This window comes from Artemia sp. Qi Xiang Cuo, chromosome 1, assembly GCF_049724085.1.
Source record: "Artemia sp. Qi Xiang Cuo chromosome 1, ASM4972408v1, whole genome shotgun sequence".
In the NCBI taxonomy this organism is placed as follows: Eukaryota; Metazoa; Arthropoda; class Branchiopoda; order Anostraca; family Artemiidae; genus Artemia; species Artemia sp. Qi Xiang Cuo.
The window spans coordinates 45,969,931-45,989,480 of record NC_142794.1 but is presented as its reverse complement, the minus strand read 5'-3'; the positions used below and the strand labels follow the sequence as shown (position 1 = coordinate 45,989,480).

The window sequence follows — 19,550 nt, the reverse complement described above, 5'->3', positions numbered from 1 at the left end:
AGTTCTTAGAATTGTTTAAAATCCTGTTTTACAACGTAATTACCATGTAAGTCAGTACAATTAACATTTGGCTAGAATCTTACAAAGATCAATTCATGCTGACCCAAATGAATTACAGTAACTTGCACATGGACCTAATACAAATACTGTTTATCTTTTAAGATTTTTATTTCTTTAATTTAATCTTTTTTCTACTTTCCGGTAACACAAATTGGGCAGAAAGTAGAAGACAAGAGGAACCTTCAACAGGGAAATGAAAGTAATGGGATGAACCGTCAACTGCATGCCAAGTACATAGTAATGCTTTTCTGTGGAGGGAAGGTGGGAGGTTTTGAAACAGCCAGAAGACAGTTTAGTTGTATGAAAACCATGCGACAGTTTAAAAATGTAACTGAGCGAAAAACCGGGCCCGAACCTTCTCCTCTGAGTCCTTCCGTGAACGTGTATCCAGACTCTAAGTAGGTTTGGGACAAAAAGAAAGATTTTTTGGGAGAAAAAGGTTTTGGGACAAAAAGAAGTTGAATTTCGTTCTGGATGAAGCGTAAAGAGGAAAGGGATTTTTCTCCTGTGGTGGCAAAACTATACTTTGACAAAGCAAAACTGGATAATGAACTGTCGCGTTAAGTTTTCGATAGTTCTTAATGTCAAACTTTCCCCCGGTTTGTATCCTCCCAACCACGGGTTTATTTTTAAGAAAAGGTTGTTTTCTATTTCACTGTTTTCTGTCTTGGGCTTTAAATTAAAAATTTTTAGTAGTTGGAAAGTAAAGCGATTCATTGGAAATAGAAAGCTTTTCTAAAGCTCAAGCAGCATCCAAAAAAATCATTTTCTCATTAAAATTCATTTGCCTTGGTAATTCAAAATTTCGATAATTATAATAGGGTGTAACATTTTGAATCCTGAAGTTATGACCCTTTGGTCTCGTTCCCCATTCATTATTCATATATTCATATATTCATTCAAGGAATTGAAATTTATAAAAAATTTATTGGGGCGTTTGCACAAAAAGCTACTTAAAAAAGAGTCCTTATTTCTTCCAGAAAACTTCTAAGTGTGCAAGTTTTTTTTGCAGATCTAACGTTTTGAGCTTGACCCTGAGGATAATGGAAAAGGATTTAATTTTTTTGGTCCCCAAGCCAAAGAAAACTCGAGAATGTACATTATTTGCCCATTTTTTTTAAAGAAATTACCGTGTCACAATTTCCATGGGAAATATTATACTATAAAACAAGGATTAGGCACGTGTTTGAAAAAAAAAGAAAAGAAGTGGATTGGCTGTGGGTACGATTGTGCTTCAAAATTGAGTACAATTAAAATTTGACCTCAGTTATATAAAAGACGTGTCATGCTGACTGGTTCTATTATATAATCTATTTTTATTATCAGTCTTTGTTCTGAAAGATAAGAGCAGGGCGCATTTTAATAGATAAATAGATAGCTTGAAAGAAAAACGCCCTATTTAGTTTAGTTTAGATATAATCATGGCAATGAAGTCGTCTAGCGAAAACGGAATTACAAATCTCAGTTATCATATTGATAACGTGGTAAATTTTGTTGTTCTTTCTTCTGAAATTCCTGGTTTTTTTTTTAATTGTAGCAATATGAGTCCGACTGAAAGTTTATTTTACTTAAAACCACTAAATTGTATTAATCAGTGTAAGAATCTTGCCGTTGGGCAAAATGTATCGTTTTCGCTTATTTTTGACCCAGAGTTTGCAATATATGACTGGAAATGAAGTTTTATATTCTCTATCAGCGAGGACTATCTGAAGTTGCTTTAACAGGCTTTCGTTTCTTCCAGCCATGTTTCTTCTTTTGAATCGAAAGTGCCGTTCATGCATGAAAGTAAAGCAGGCAGCAGTTTCAAGTTGAAGCCAGATACAGTTTCAAGTTATAATATGAAAGGGTTTTAGATATGTGACAGTTTCTCATAGCCGTATTGTCAGAATATTTTCTCGGAGCAATAAACACAAATGTTCAAAGATCAAAAAAAGAGCATTTTTACAGGAGCCGAAAGTGCTATCATCTATTTTTACAAGCTATTTCTGTTGGTGGTTTTGGTTAAGTTTAATATTTTCTTCTTTTTTCGGGATTGAGGCAAAGGATTAGCATCAAATTTGCCTTCTAGACTTTTATGGTTCTCTCATTGCAGAAAATGGGAGCTTAGCCTTTTTCATTTCTTAGTAGTAATCATAGAACGCTGGTCAACTATAATAAATAAAATTTTGAAATAGGAAAGGTATCTTTTAAGGTCGTTGAATAATTAACACAGGTGTTAAAGGGGTGGATGGCGTACCATTCTATACCTTTTTGATAGTTTCGAGGTTTTCTCGACTTACAAATACCACACTGCTAAGCATGACAAAAAGAGAAAACTGCCAACTTTTTAGATCATAAGTAAGCATGTAGAACTTTGTCGAAATCGGAATCACGTCAAGATTTTCAACATCCTTAAAGGGAGCCACGAAGTTTGCTCATTGGCTGTCTAAGCCTCCCCCACCCTACCCATTGCAAAGCAGTTTCAACAGAATGGTGAGTATGTGGCACCTTATTTGAACCGGAAACACTCAAGAATTTTTAAATCCCTGTGATAGGTGTAAAAAATTGCCCCTCTAATGCCCTTTGTTCCTCCCACCACCGACTTTTTTATGAAAAGTGTACATATTGCACCTTTTTTCAAATAAAATGCAATTTTCAATGCATGATTTGAGGTACAAAATCAATAAAATCAAAATCTTGAAAAAATGGGACTAGAAAAAGAAGGAAGAAAAAGAATAAATCAAAGAATTTTGTTGCCTACATCACAATAAAACATGGCGTCCTCAACGCTCAAAAAGGGAAATATTGAAACCCTTACAATTTTAAACAAACCAAAAGAGAATATTTTCTTTTTCTTTTCTTGGATTTTTTTGGAAAAATCAAAAGAGAATAAAAAAAAATAATAAATTCAGCATGCATGAAGCTACAACCAATGAAGTAGAACACAATCGATGAACTACTCCTATCACACATCAGAGGCAACTTTTCTTCTATCTCTTGAGTTTGATTTTTTTTTTTCCTTGTTTAAAATGTTATGGTTTAAACTCTCCCCCTTTTCAACATTGAGGACACCTTGTTGCGAAAGAGGTTGTGAGTCATCTGGTAATTGTTTTTCTTCTTTCTACCTACTGGCTATAGACAAGTTGTTTTCATGATTTACTTCTATGGGTTTTGCCATGATAGGCCAGTTTAGCTTTAGATCTATAGCCTATAAGACGTAAAGTGCACCTGTCACCCCTCCAACACTCTACTTTTCGTTCAAACCCCTTTCTTTGAAAGCCATCCCACCACTGCTTTTCCAGAAGAAAGGTAGACGTGCTGTTTTGCTGACGAGCTTGGAAATTGTGGGATGTGCCTTGATTTTCAGAAGTTCATTTCCCTTAATTTTTTGAATTTTTCAATTAAAACCAAGTCGCCATCAAACCATTGGCCAAGCGGAGACAAAGTCAAGACAGATAGTCTGAGTGAAAGGCAAAGCTGGCATATGCCTTTTCCAGGATTGTATAAAAATGATGTAATATTCACATGTTGTTAGATAGTCTATCACCCATCCATCCATCCTATGGCCGAACTAAGGTAGATATCATAGAACTAAGGGATGATCGAGATTTTTGGTTTGACTCATGATTTTTGAATTAAAATCAAGTTGCCATCAAGCTATTCGCCAATTGGAGACAAAGCCAAGACAGATAGTCTGAGTGAGAAGCAAATCTGCTTGAAACTTGTGGGGCGAGTAATTATGGGTCGACAAATACAGAGAATCAGTTTTTTGAGCTGAACTCCATCGTTCCAAAACTTCTATTTGAAACTTCTAAACTTCTATAAGGTTCCAAAACTTAATCATAAAACTTTAGAAAAAAAAGTACTGACTCACTTGTTACTATAATTGAGACGTCGTTAATAGCAACATACATGATCTGGTTGAAGATTAACACTTCTAGCAGTGGGGTTAATATGACCTTGTTTTTACTTTTGATTTCCAATATCTGTGGGGGTTGTTTGTCTGGCATATACGCAAGAAGAAAGGCTTTCAGACACGCAGTGCTTCCCCCAAAATTTGGAGGCTTTATCATTAATTTCTTATACTTATTCAAATAATTTGCTTATTTTTGATAATAGTTAATATGTGCAAGCCGTTGCTATTTAGTCAGGTAACACAGCTTGTTTCGGTCTGTTTTAGTAGTTTAACTCAACACCTTGGAAATATTTCCAGTTTCAGAGTATTTTAACCCTAGCACTAAAGAGTTCTTTTAATGTACTACAAAAGAGGGTAGTATAATTAACGCATTTTAAATTATTATTTTGAATTATGTTGTTCATGATCCACTGCTCAAAAAATCCTTGATTCTAAGTTCCTTAACTAAATATCCTTTAACTTAATTTCAATATAAGAATGTATCATGGATAATATAGTAATAAACGTCAATGCTCCGAGTCAAGTGCCCAACTTTAATGCAACTTAAATAGAATACTGCACGACTCTGTAACTTCATCCAATTTTTTAGGGAGAATCAATATCCAGCTATGGATCCAAGAATGAAGTCCATAGTATATCGATGCCTGATGACCTCTCTCAAGTAACTTATTCTTGGAATGAAGTCGAAGTAGTTGGAAAGAAAACGGAGAGTGGCCCCATTTTTAGGAGATTAAAGAAACATGAAGTAACAACGAAGATTATTGTCGACAATGGTATTTTTTGCCTTTACTTTAAAAAAAAGAAGAAAAAAGTAAAATATTGGTTGCCACTAGTCATGGAAATTGAATAATCGTCAGATGTATAGATCTCAATGAAGAAGGATAAAATTCTACTGAGATAATTTTGCTTCATAGATAATAACTTCGCTCTCTCGTCTCTCTCCGTCTTCCTCTCTCTCTCATTATCATATTCACCCTCTCTCTCCTCTCGCTCTCTCTCTTTTCTCTTTCTCTCTCCCCCACTCTTTTTACCTTCCTCGCTCTCCCCCTCTCTGCAAGGGCGCCCGCAGAACATTTTCTGGGGGGGGGGGGGTAGATACCAGAAGAGCGGAGATTGGAGGAGAAATAAATTTTGTGGTAAAAAAAAAATACGAAGAAGTGCATCGTTGATCAGTCAAGTATCATTTTGAGTTTTAACCAGTTAGCTACTATGTCAAACTCGTTGAGAAGGTATTGTCACTATAGAACCATTGAAAAAAGACAACTGTCGATAATACCCTGTTCGACATGTTCATTGCATTAAATACTGTCGATTAAGCAGCTATGGATCTGGGCAAAAGCTTTCGCATAAGTTGGAGAATGTGTCGTATTGAGCCGGTTGCAATCTTGAGAAGGATTTTAAATTGTACACTGGACTGTGACAATTTTTCCCATTTTACTAATTACTATAAATTTCACTATCCAATTTAAGCCATTTATTTGTAATTTATTTAGAATTATTTGTTGATTAATTATTAATTTTTTGTTGATTGATTAAAAGATCAATAATTTTAATTCACAAATGTGTCTTGACTAAATTCCCGTTCAGGCCCCCCTCCCTGCGGGTGCCCTTGACTCTCATTGTCATATTTACTCTCTCTCTCTACTTATCTCTGTATTCCCCTCCCTTACATTCCTTTCTTCTGTCTTTTGTCTGTGTTACACATCTATATGCAGTTGCAGTTGCAATAATCAAAGATGCAGTTACACATCTATAAATCAGGTTAATGTCCTTTGAGGTTTGCTAGATTATGTAAATAGGTGCTCAATTTGGAATGATTATTAAAAAACTAAAGCAAACTGTCTATAAAATGTTGTCTTTCAGTTGGATGACTGACACAGAAAATGCTGTAAACTGCTAACACTGCATTTGTCTTTAGGCTTTATGCACAATTTTAATTGCAACAAAATGTATAGTCTTTTATTGTTTCTTTTAGTGAGTGGAGTTGTTCATCCTGGTGAATTTGTTGCCATCATGGGAGCCAGTGGAGCAGGGAAAACGACTTTATTGAACGCCCTCACGTTTAGGACCAGTCGTAAACTGAAAGTCAGGGGTGATATATTGCTAAATGGAAAAAAAGCCGATTCAGACACGGTTACACGAGTATCTGCCTATGTTCAACAGGTTGACTTATTTATTGGCACTTTGACTGTTCGAGAACATCTCCGATTTCAAGCAAAACTGAGAATGGATAAAGGGATACCATTTAAAGAAAGGATGAACCGAGTAGAAGAGGTCATTCAGGAAGTACGCTTTTCAGTCTATTGCCCTTCTACTTTTTTAAAAGATTTTAGTCGTAGCAAATTCGAGGAATAAACTGACCTTATGCTTTACCTTTAGAGGACCTTTAGAAGACTACATTGGAAAGCTTATAATTCATCCTCCTATGCGCACTTCAGACACACTGTAACAATGAAACGGGTCTAATAACCCCAGCCTTTAGTATAGTAAGAAGTTTCGTGTTGTTTTGAGTTTGCTATTCATTTAAAAAACCAAAAACTGGAAAACATCAATTTTGAACACTCATTTTTTGTGATGGAAGTAAAGAACAAAGTTAAAAATTATAAGAAATATTATCGCTGCAAAAACTGCTCTAGGATTTTTTTTTTTTTTTACGGTATCAGAGTTATTCATTTTTGTTTCGAATTGGTGGGTTTTGTGTTTTCAGTCTCCAGCTAGCAATAATTTTACTCTGTTTTACATCGCTGTTTACTTCTATAAGAAAAACTTCGTTTTTTCAGTTTAGTGTAATCAAGGAGCTATCCGTGCTATGTGTTTCAGATATCGGGATTCCTTCAAAGTTTCCATTATTAATCTATATATTGACTTCCTTAACATTCCTGTATTTTGTTTGTTTGTTTTATACTCATTATTGTAAACATAAGAAAATGGGCCAAAATTAATTGTGCTTTTTGAATAGAGACTTCAATATTTGTTAGAGAGAACCGCAAAAAAAATTGATCGGTCGACAAATCCGCCGGAGTCCAACACAGCAGCATTAAGCCGTGTTAGTTAACTTTATTGATCTCGAGGGTCGTCACAACGATGCGTGCTATTCAATCACTTAGCACATTCAGTCCACTAGGCTGTTCAATATTATGACTATTAATCTTTGTAGCCTTATATTCTGTTGTTTTTCTACTTTGGAGCAAATTGGTAATGGTAAAATTCAGTATGTCAGTGCTTAAGGTGCTGCAGTTATCAAAGCAAATTTTCTACCTGTCTCATGTTAAGCATTTTTAATACGAATAGATATTGTAGCGATTTCGACTTTATCTTGTTTTATAAAAGAAAAACTGATGGACATTTTGCAGGGGAAAAAATAAATAAAGCCAACACATTCTCTAGGAAGACAACATTTTCTCTAGATCGTTTTCAAATAAAGCCGAAATTTTCTCTTGAATTTGAGACATTCTCCAATAATTTTAGAAAGTCGATATTGTCTTAAATAGTTTGAAAAAAAATAGAACAAAAAGTGTTCCATAGAATGTTTTATTTTTCATTTTATAATATATGCTTATTGAACACAGTCACTTTGACTGCTTCGCATACCTGCTCGTTAAATAAAAAAAAACCATTTTAAAGGGTGAGAAGTCCCAAGTTCAAAGGTATAAAAGTTCAATAGCGTTTTCTCGTTGTCAATAGTTTATCAAACAAACTGAATACAATATTTTTAATGTTTAATCTCTGTTTGCTTACAGTTGGGCTTATCAAAATGTGCGGATACGCTGATTGGCATACCGGGAAGGCTAAAAGGCATTTCCGGTGGGGAAATGAAAAGGCTCGCCTTTGCCTCTGAGGTAAGTAACCAGTTCCTCGCCAAAAAATTTCTTTATTTATTTTAATTAACACTACTTAAATTAGTAGGCCTATACAGTGTTAGGAATATTAAATTTAGGTGTATCAGAAGAAGAATTTGTGACCCGATTTTCGTAACTTATTTCACAATTTTTTTTTGGGGGGGGGGGGTAACAGCTTAGAACACAATGATGATGAATTAGAATTAGAAACTATGATGATGAAATACGATGATGTACTGCAAGTTTTTGGGCATTCCAAAAGTCTGAGTAGGATAGAACCTGCTTTTCATATATAAATGTGTTTATGATTGCCCTGACGAAAATGGCCTGGGTATAAAAGGCTGGAGCGGTTCCAGTGTTGCGAGATGGTTGGGGTCTGTGTTCCGCCATAATCTCCTTCCTCGCTCCCTATCATCCAAAGGAAAATCCAGCTTGCATTGCCTCATATTGGCGTCAGGGTGGACTTTACAGAAGTTTACCTAATCAGGACCGTGACTGCAAATGGCACTGCAGGGCGACCTTGGGGAGTGACGCTCCTTGAGGAAACTATTGCCTAGTAAACGACACACTATTTGCACTAGATTCTGAATGATAGATATTTTTCTGGGTTATTTTTGCGTTGGTGGTCTTTTTTGGACTGACAAACGTCTTCCTAGCCAAGTTATCTATTATGGGCTGTCTTCCTATAGCAGGACAATGTTTGTAGGCATAAATATTTAATAATTGTGAGTTAATATACTTGATATTGTGTCTGCAGGATTTCGGCTCTTGTTGATAGAAAAGCATGTATGAAAAACCATATTGTGACCAAGATGGACACAGGATTCGTCACGGCGTGTTGAAAGAGTTTTAAGTGAAAATTGTCTTAAAAGGGGGCAATAAGGGACATTGAGAGATTTTGACACTGCCAGTAGTGCTCGGTACTGGATCCTTTCCAGGCGGTCCTTCTGGTCCTAAGTCAGGTCGTAATGCCCAACGGGACAAGCATATTCTACCAGCGGTCTAACTAATGTAAGAAAAATACGCAAACCCTACCCCCCTCCGGGAGAATTTTCTTTACTACTTTTGCTAGAGCATTTATCCATTTATTGACTAAAGATCATGCAAAAACAAGCTAAATTTATTTTGACAAATGAGAAAAAAACTGTATTCTAGTAATTAATTTTTCCCAAGCTGATTTTCTACTGTGAAGTTGACACTTAAACATTATCTGTTTTCAGCTAATAACTAATCCGCCCCTTCTGTTCTGTGATGAACCAACATCTGGTCTTGACTCTTATATGGCTCAAAACGTTGTAACAGCTATGAAGCAGATGGCAGCAAAGCGCAAAACTATCATCTGTACTATTCATCAACCATCTTCAGAAGTTTATGCTATGTTTGATCGAATCCTCTTAATGGCCGAGGGCCGAGTTGCATATATGGGATCAGCTGCAGGTGCTTTGGCGTTTTTTGAAAGGTATTTATTGTCTTCTTTAAAAAAAAAGATCATGTTTATCACATGACATAAGAGACAATTAATATATTCCTTTTCATTCAACTATCGCCAAATCATATTAGTGGAGGAAAAATACGGTTTGACCTCGGGGAAATTGCAACAGAATTTTTTTAACACCAAAATGTTAAGAAAAATCAGCTTAATCACAAAAAAAATCCCCCCGAATCCCCCTTGCACAATTTCCTGAAATCCCCTTTGAAGGGGGGAAATCAGAATTTCTATTTGGACGTGTTTTTGGGTTTAAGTGGTCGTTTTCTATCAAATCAAGCATGAAGAATCCGAATCCGACGTCAGAAATCACGTTTACCGTACCCCAGTATCAATTTTTTCATTCACGAAACGGGGGGGGGGGTAAAGTACGCAGATCAATATTTGCCGGATTCCTGCGGCTAAAGGATCATCTTATATTAAATAAAGTACCGTACTGCCAAAAATGAGGTCAAAAAGTAGTTTTTTTTTACTATTTACCTCATTTCCACCTTTAAGGGGCCTGTAATATGAGGGGTTGCTAAGTATAATATCTTGAAAAAACACTTCTTTAATCGAGATCAAAACTTCAGATCAATCAGTTATAAAAGAAAAACGTTTAGAACTCAGGTAAATTAATCACAAGAACTTTTTGATTTTAAAGCACAACCTAAAGCTAATTCATCTTCCTGCTCGTCTTCGTTATCGTCCTCATCCTGTTTTGCTGCAGCGTTAGTGCATAACGCCCCTTTACATTCCCCTCAGGCAAAGCTGCATGGCAAACCTTTCCGACGGCAGCTGCATCTGAGCGACTCGCACCCGCTGGTGCACTGGCACCACACCATCTTCAGTAGGCTCTCCGGTGCTCGTGAAGCATCTGTCATAATGGGAAGATACATATTCCGTGACGAAAGAGGTGCCAACCCCACTATTCGGGCTTTAGCGAATTTGACGTTTCTCGCCACTTCATTATTTGAAAATAGCACCTGAAAAAGGGATACTTTGCGACAGCCAAAGTCGGTGGAAGCCGCTCTGCCTGAACAAAAGCATTTGCACTTGCAACCCGCATTGTGAATGCTCGCACCCGGACATTCTTCAGGGTCTTCTCATTGCTTTTCCCTTTGCATATGCGGAGCAAAGCTTTCTCTCCAGCTTCGACAATCTTCTGGTGGTTGGATCCTGGTGTCATGAAGATATTGCAAGCATCCTTAAAAATCCCATCTTTAAGTGACGAGGAAACCACTGCTGGTTTCCCTACGCCGTGAAGTCTAAATGTTGAATCGCAGCCAGACATTGCGTGGCAAAGGAGTAGATTTTCTGCTGCTTCGGTTCCTAATTTGTTCTTAATCCTTTTTATGTCGTACACTCATCCATTACTTTCATGCGTGTCTGTCTGCATAAGGATAGCACATGCATCAAGCTTGGCATGGTACAGCAGAAGAACAAATAGGTTGGTATCATTCCCAATAAAAGTGGTCGATGACGTATCAGCGCAACTGACTGAAGTTTGTAAAACTTAGACATCAGCATCATCCTGAGTATACAGAACTTTACATCCTGAGTTCGCCAGCCTCTCAGTAAGTAGGTCGATGAAGCGTTGTTTATTTTTGGGATTTCTCAGAAATTCCTCCTTACTTTTGACGATCTTCATGTTAGGAGAGAATTCAATCGTTGCACACGACAAACCTTTGGTTCTCTTCAGCTGTGTGCAATTTTTTGTCGTCGGTGTATCAGTGTAAGAGTCAAAAACTACCGCTGCCTGGCCGAAATGTCTTGTGACATAACCTACGTAAGATCCTACCACCTTAGAATATGTGGTTACGGTAGTCCACGGGATTTTATGGACTAGCCAGCCACTGTCCAAAACTCTCTGGGAGGATGGCAATGTCATTCGACCCTTAAGTCCCTCAGTTTTCATCAGTACATTTGTTAGAGAGGCTTTGTCGGCTGTCCTCATCACCTTGAACGAACTAAATAGCGATGGTGGAAAAGTACATAGCTCGAACGACAGAACGTCATTCAAGTCAGAACCACTATTCCTAGCCACTGCAGCTAGGCGTTGAAAGATTAAAGCAGGGTCGACTATTACCCTCTCGCTATTTATCACCACAGATGACTCCTCAGCCATATTTACAGCTTTCTCCTTTCTCCTGAAAACATATTTGCCAATGTCTTTTGCTTCCATATCCTACAGAATCGTTTCTCCCAGATTTGGCATCGTCTGCGTTTACAGATGATGAAGCGCGGACACCAGTAACCACGTTCTGTGATTCCTGCCTGAAGGGTTCTAGGGGCTCAATGTGTCGAACTATCTTTTCAATGTCCGCCATGTCTCTAGCTCTCCTCGAAGATATCACTTCTGCGTGATTTTCAATAGTCAACTCCGCGAGGCCAGTCAGTTTCTGCATGCGTTCGTTAACTAGAACCAAAGTAGGCATAGCAGATGTCCAAAATGTCTGCTGTAATTCAGTCATGCCTCTATCTCTCGTCAGACCTCCACTCGTTTTCATACTTCTCATTAACGTCTGTTCGATCACCAAATCAGGAGAAAGTGCTGCCCAGTAGTTGTCATTTCTTCGGATGAACAGGTATTCCTGAACGTTCTGTACTGTCCTGAATTTTTTTTCCTCAACTGAAGCATTGACTGCACGAACAGCCAATTAGACGTCGTGTAAATTTTGTGGCCGGAAGCAGAAATATATGGGAGCAATTCCAACAGCGACTGTAAATAAAGCTCAAAGTTGCCACTTCTTTCACCTCTCAGGTTCTTTCTCAGGATTCCAAGCAGGTCCCTATACTGAAACCAAAGACGGGCAGTTCTGGACTCGGATAATCGTTCTTTTGCACTTTGAACTATTTCATAGATAAGCTCTGCTGCTTCCGACACCTGCACTTTGTCGATGTCATCTCCTTCAAGGAGATACTCGTACGTTATTTTGCTCCGGTAGCATGTCATTGCCGTCAAACGCTCTGTTACCCAGTTCTGATGATAAAAGGTTCGCATAAAGGGCTACCTCCAACAGACCATGGCCTCCCACTGCACGAGAGTCAGCTTTGCCTTGTAACGTACTACGCCAACTGTTAGGCGCATATACTTGACTTAGGATTTCCAAAAGTCCCGAGTCAGCCATAAGGAAGCCAATGGCTCCTAGGAAACTCATGCGTGTGTGAAATCCACCCAGGACAACAGTAGCGCTTCTTAAAGCACTTGTGGCAGGCTCAGCATCGACGATACACTTCGCCTTCCAGTAAAGCGGTTGGTCAAAGATAATGACTAGAGTTTTTTCCAGCTCGATTAGCGCACTCGTTAGCATGCATAAGTGTAGAATAAACACAGGAGATATTGCTTGGGTTGTGGTTAATCATTGGCGAAAAACGAATATTCGATTTTCCCGGATGAGGTTGCTTTTGGTGTATTGACCATATAAAGGCCGACCAGCTCATGTATGAGCTTTTGAAAAAGCCAGAGATAAGCCAGAGCGTTTCAACCTCCATTCTTTGTCATAAGTGTCACCATTTTTTGTCAAGCAAACAAAAGTCCTTGGTTGAGACTTGGCGGGTTTTTTGTAAGTGTAGAATGCCATGGTGCCGATTGACTTCATGTCATCTCCACTTACTTCTTTTCTTGGTACTGAAAGCTCCGTTGCCGGAAACTCAAGTGTAGACATTTCAATAAGACCCATTCCATGAAAAGTATTCAGGCCGTCGATAGTAGCAATATCATAATTGACGTTGTCTCCTACATACTGAAAAAAATTTGCTTTCTCTTTGGACTCTTCCAACGACGTTTGATATACTGCTCCACGTCTCTCAAATCTTTTTACCTCTGAGTACGAAGAGCAGAAGCCGAGATTGTGCAGTGTGTCAATTAAAAATCGCAGATCCCAGTTTATTCTTTTGTCTTTTTTTTGCGGAAGTAAAAAAAACGGCACAAACATTGTATATAGCCTCGAACACGCCAGTCTTCTATCAAGTACTATGGTAGATGTCTCCACTGACTATAAAGAGTGACACTAAGGAATGGAAACTGCAAACTGAGGGGAAGTGGAAGGGGATTCTGGAATACTGGTTTGAAATTAAACTGTTCGAGACTCGTATTCTAAGGTGCCATTCCTAGCTTGATTGAAAATGGTGAATCAGCTGATAAGTGATTAAAATAACTAGTTCATGTTGGTCAACTTTCACAGCCGTTTTAGGTAAGATGAGGTACTTGACCACGTAAAATCAAGTTTTTAACTTCATTTTCGAATTCGCCGCCATTTGTTTCATAGGAAACAACCAAATAATACAGCAGCCTCTTAAATTAAAGTTTTACCCCGCCACCCTCCGCCCTTTATGGGTGGAAATGGGAAGTAGGGTACTAAAAAACTAAAATCTGAATTCAGATTTGGATTCAGCATGCTTGATTTGATAGGAAACAACTATTCAAACTCCAAAAATATTTATAACCCCAAAAATTAATTTTCCGCCTCATTTTCCCCCTTCCAGGGCGAATTGGGGATACTTGTGCAGGGGGATTTGGGGGGATTTTTTTTTGTGTGATTAAGCTGATTTTTCTGAACATTTTGGTGTAAAAAAAATTCTGTTGCAATTTCCCCGAGGTTTGACCATTTTTCCGTATCTTTCCTCCACTATATGAAAAAGTTGAGCTGGATCGCCAAAGCTTGGTAATTCTATATTATGATGGGGGTATGGTTTCAGAAGCGATAATTACTTTTCTAAGACTTGCTTTGATCTGGCACTAGACGTTGGTGTGTACTAACGTCAAAATTTTTAACGAGAAACTATTTAAAATATATAAATACTTCAGTAAAACGGAAGTGACTTTTTGGCTTTTAGAAGGCTTAGGTGGCTTTAGCCCTAAGCCCTACTCCTGTTTGTGCTAATTTCTGTTCGCTTATGGTTTGGTTTAAATAAAAAAAGTAGTATTTTTTTAACTGAAAATAAGGAGGAACATCAAAATTTAAAAGGAATAGGAACTATTCCGTAGATGAGGGGCTGTCCTTTCCTCAAATCTTTGCTCTTCGCTCTAATGTTTTTTAGTACTTTAAAATATCTTCTTTTTCTGATTAAACGGTCCTTGTGTTTCAGGAGTCACTCTTACAATATTGGGACAAATGTCCGAATTTAGCGTAAAGAGCATGGTGTTGAGGAAAGGGCAGCGCCCCTCATATACGGAATAATTTCTGTTTGTTTTAAGTTATAATGTTGCTCCTTAGTTTCAGTTAAAAAATCTAGTTTTTTTGTTATATTTAATTTTTGATTTTATTTTCAAACGATGCCGGGAAATCCACCTCCCCCTCTGCATAAAAATTTACTCCACGAAAAATTCCTCCTTAGAAAGCTCCACGCGCGTAAAATACCCTCTTTTCCCGGAAAATTCCCCTCGGTCAATTCCATCCTCTTAGAAAATCCCCCCTCCGAAAAATTTCCTGAAGACAATTCCGCCTGGAAAATTCTCCCTATCCTACTTTCATACGAAAAAATACTTGCTTTTTATTTAATTTCTGATTGTTTTTCAAATCCTACGGGAAATCCCCTCTCCATGAAAAAAATACATCCCGAAAACTCCCCCCCCCCACTCAATGGAAAGTTTCTCCGGAGGTAACTTCATGTTAGAGGTAACTCCTAACTACTCCATGGAGAATTTCTTCCTCTGACAATCTCCCTCCCCAAATCGGAAAAATCCTCCAGACGATTTCGATCCCGCTGAAAATTCCCCCCTGAAAATTCTACGGAATATATCCATTTGTAAAATTGGTCACCCTTGAGTAAGTAAGACCAATAAAGAAAATTTCATATAGGAGTTCTAGCAAATCCCCCCCCCGTATTATGTTTCCCCTGAAAAGTTCGCTCCCAGAAACCTCCCTCCCACGAAAAGAACTCCGTGAAAAAAACTCGCAGAAAATCCCCGCCCCAAGAGAATATTTGTATTCATCCCTATAGTAAGTGCTATATGTAAATAATGGGCAAAAAAGGGGATAGGAGGGCGGCTAGTTGCCCTCCATTCTTTTTAGTCACTTAAAAAGGATACTAGAACTTTTGAATTCCTTTCAATTGAGCCCTATTCCGATCTTCTAGGACTTTTGGCTTGTACCCCTGGGAACAAAAAATTAACATGCATCCTTGTCTTCTTTTCTTTTGGCAAAACAAAGAAATACACAATTCCACAGTTTTGCAGATTGGAGCTTAAAACCTCTACGCTCCTTATTTGTCCCCCTTATTTAAAGTTTGTTACTACGAATATTTTGATTACTTACTTCAATTGCTGCTCACTTTAAGTCTCATTTATTTATTGATAGTGATTTTGTTCATTTTAAGCTTAAATTACTACTTACTTTAATTTCAGCTCAGTTTGGGTCTCATTTACTTATTGATAGTGATTTTGTTCATTTTAAGCTTGAATTAGTACTTACTTTAATTTCTGCGCACTTTGGGTCTCATTTATTTATTGATAGTGATTTTGTTCATTTTAAGCTTGAATTACTACTTTCTTTAATTTCTTCTCACTTTGGGTCTCATTTGTTCATTGATAGTGATTTTGTTCATTTTAAGCTTGAATTACAACTTACTTTGATTTCTACCCACTTTGGGTCTCATTTATTTATTGATAGTGATTTTGTTCATTTTAAGCTTGAATTACTACTTACTTTATTTCTGCCCTACTTTTTTTGAAAACTTCTCATTTGGAAAAATTTTGTTTAAATTGATTTCTGTTCGTTTTTAATTGACTTAGTTTTTATTACTGTTTCATAAATGGAATTTTCGGGAATCAGCATTTTTTTCAAAATTTATTGTCCTTCGTGTGCTCCCAAGGACGATCCCTTGGTCATCCCTATGTCAAAATTTAAAATCTACTTGATTATGAGGTCCAATTTTCTCTGAAAGTTTCAGCTGGGTCCTTGGGTGGTTAATTTCGACCCTTAGCCATATCTGAGATATTATATATCTGATTGTAGATCTGTGACTACCTGGATACACAGAGTGTCTTTTTACTTAATTGAGCATCTCTCTCAGCACTAATTAACAGTTTCAACTACATAACCTTAATCGTTCCTGAGACATTGCACATAAATCCTTTCTACAACCTGAATACGCGTTGTATCTCTAGGTTTAGTTCACAGTAGAAGGACTATACAGTATCGACGAAGGCTATACTCTTCATTAAAAATAAATGACACAGATTTAAAACCACACAAGATTCATACTCTGCCTTTGCGCACGCAGGACTCCGATGTACACATCACGAAAAGCCTATGGAAAAACCTTTTTTTTTGGTCCGACCACTTGCAACTAAAATAAGGTTCTGACGTATATTCCCAAGGTCAGTGCGTGTGGTATCAAATGTGTGTTATGTTTCGAAAAAAAGACGCTACAGTCTACAATGGCTTATTTCAAACTGCCCTGAAAGTTTCAACTTAATACCTTGTTCGTTCTAAAAATATTGCAAATAGACCCGCTTGAAAACCTGAATGCATAGAGCATCTTTTGATTTAGTTCAAAATCCATCTCAAAACGATAGTTTAACATCCCCTTAAGTATTCCTAAGTTTCATCTGTCCTTAACCTTTCTGGGCACCCTTGGATCAAATATGCCTCCCTTTTATGTTGAAACCTACAAGGAAACAATGGGCGAATGGGTAAAAAAATGGTTTGTTAAAAAGCTTTAAGAAAGCACTGGTTGCCTTCCAAACAGTTTTGACTCTAACAAATATCACTATAACTTTCGATTTTCAATCGAATGGGCCCCTCAAAAGTTTTTGCGATCATCCCTTCTATACTAGGAGGCCTTTTCCAATAAAAATAAACAAATAAATAATACATTGAGGCCACGCTGTTCTTTACAAAGGCTGTGCTATTGCTCTGCCTTTGATCTCTTGTCCCTGAAGATGAACATGTTCTACAATTTCCGAGTACAAGTCCCTCCTCGTAATATAGATGGAGACGAATTTTGTTAGTCCGAAATCCTAGTTACAAGCCAACAACATGTAAGCTAAAGCAACCAGTGAAGCTTGAACGCCCCTCAATGGGAGGCAGTACCTCCGTCTTACAGCTAAATAGCTCTTTAGAGTCTCACACGTTCCATATTGTGTGCATTAACAATGAAGTTGTTAACTCCGGAAAATTTTGATACTGTATATTCCACAATTGATATTTTTAAAAAGAAAATCAAATAAAAACTGACAAGCTTTTCACCAGCTCATCAAAGACTACCGGCCTTTGGCTGTTACTACTTTGCTAACTAACTTTCGTCACTACTTTTGACGGTTAATCTATATTGCTATGCAAAGCCACACGTCAACGAGCAAGTTTTTCATACCCTTGGCTCAAGATGCTGTCACTGTAAAGTTATGCATATGGTTGAATCACTAGCCATATCAGAAAAGTATACAGATGGTCTTCAGCCTCCCCTCTGAATTTAAATTTTGCACGAGTATCTATATTTCTCCAATGATTTGATTGTTTTAACGGCTCTTTTCCGAATTCGGTCCCATGGAAGTTCATTCCTTGCCCCTGGATTAAATCTCCATGCACTTGGGTAATCCATACATTCTTCTAAAATTGAAAGATCATGACCAAAATAAACGAAATGATCTGGCATTCTAATATTTTTTTTAATTTTTATTTATTTTCTTGTTGTTTTGACAATGTGGCCAAAAACAAAGTGTGATAATAAAGCTAGAACTCATAGTACTGTAGTACATTTGTACTTTTTTCAAAGCTCTTTCAAGTATTAAAGCATCGATAAAGTTCCGATATTGAAAAATTATATATACTCAAATATTCATAAAAATAGAACAATAAAATTGAACAAATTAATCGTCAGTTTGTTTAACTTGTAACTTAAATCCTAGTTGAAAGCTAAACCTTATCAGCTGTCAAATTTTTAGTGCATGTTATGGAACTAATAAGATATTTTTCTTATTGTCGCTAAATTGGCTTCGTAATAAAATGTCTCATCCTTATTGATAATTTTTTGTCAGTTTGGCGTTCTTATCTTATCGGAAGGCTAGGAGTGCTCAAGTTCGGCAAATCGTTGCATTTATTAGTTTTATGTAAAATCTCCATGTAAAATCTCCATTACGTAATAACTCCATGGGAACGCATTTTAGTTTAAATAATCAGATTATTCTAATTAGTTGCCACAGTTAAAACTATATTTTATGATTTTTAAATGTGAAGTGTATGTTTCTTTTTACCTTCACTATAGTCCATTGTATCCAAGCAATCAAAATTTTCTTCTGTTTCCACTATCGAGATTGACCAATGGGTGGGGGCAGAAAGGTGAGGGTTTACTTTTTATTCTAGATTTTCAAGACAATTGGGCATTTTTGCTAAATATACATCCAACTTTATCTTACAGATAGACAAAAACGAAGTCTCAAGGTTAGTTTGCTAAATGGCCCGTAACTAGACAAAATAGTATTTACAAGCTTCTTGGGATTTTCTCAAGTGTGAGCCTGGAGAGGGGGTTGCTTGTGAGTGATTACTCAATGAATATTAGTAAGGTTGTAGACGAGCTTGAGGCTGGGCTTTAACAGCCACAAAGAGCTATTAATCAAGCCCTTTATAGTAACCAGCCTACTGAGTCTCGTTGCAACTTGTATCGAAGCCAATTCTAGAACATGCAATCTTGGTACTTTCTAACTTGAGGAGTTCCATGGTCAAGTTTAACTTCAAGTCGGTATGGTCTATTGATCGATCCCATATTAATCTTAGAAATTGACCAAAATTGCTACTGAAAGTTAAGGCAATATAACCGATTTGTTGATATCGAGTTTTACGAATAAGTTTGTTACAATGAAAGTTATAAAACCAATATCGAAGCAAAATCTGCATGCTATTATTAGCTTACCCAAAATGAGGTTTAACACTTCATTTTTGGTGATAAATGGCAGAGCTGGTATAGTCTAATTTTTGTATTTCTCTGTTGTTGCAAATATAATTAGCAACATTAGTCTAGGTTGAAATAATTCGTCTGGAAAGCATGTCATACACAAATCTATCGAACCCAAGTCTAGCTATTCAGCATGAATATCAATAAAACTTTCTCAGTGGGGTTACAGTACACATCATGGCCGGTCTTGGATACCAATAAATACCCATAGATGTAGGCTATTGTAGGTCCTGCTGAAGATTTTCGACTGCTCTCCATCTCTCAGTTATGTCAGTCATATGTCAGCGGAGCCGAAATGGAAAACACGTCTGACAACTTCTTGTAAATTCCAAAATTAATTGATTCTGCTTACTTTTTGAAGGAGTAAAATATGCGAGTGCATATAGTATGAGTT

General features: G+C 37.2%; 1 protein-coding gene across 1 annotated transcript in view; it reads left to right on the top strand.

The window, feature by feature from the left end:
* The first annotated feature begins 1,412 nt into the window (after positions 1–1,412).
* w (eye pigment precursor family transporter white) overlaps positions 1,413–19,550 on the top strand; it is a 45,138-nt gene continuing 27,000 nt past the window's right edge. Inside the window, exons 1-5 of the mRNA XM_089107900.1 lie at positions 1,413–1,544; positions 4,545–4,728; positions 5,931–6,241; positions 7,696–7,794; positions 9,015–9,253. Coding sequence (XP_088964026.1) covers positions 1,482–1,544; positions 4,545–4,728; positions 5,931–6,241; positions 7,696–7,794; positions 9,015–9,253 — 896 coding nt within the window. The 5' untranslated portion in view covers positions 1,413–1,481. The remainder of the gene's footprint in view (positions 1,545–4,544; positions 4,729–5,930; positions 6,242–7,695; positions 7,795–9,014; positions 9,254–19,550) is intronic.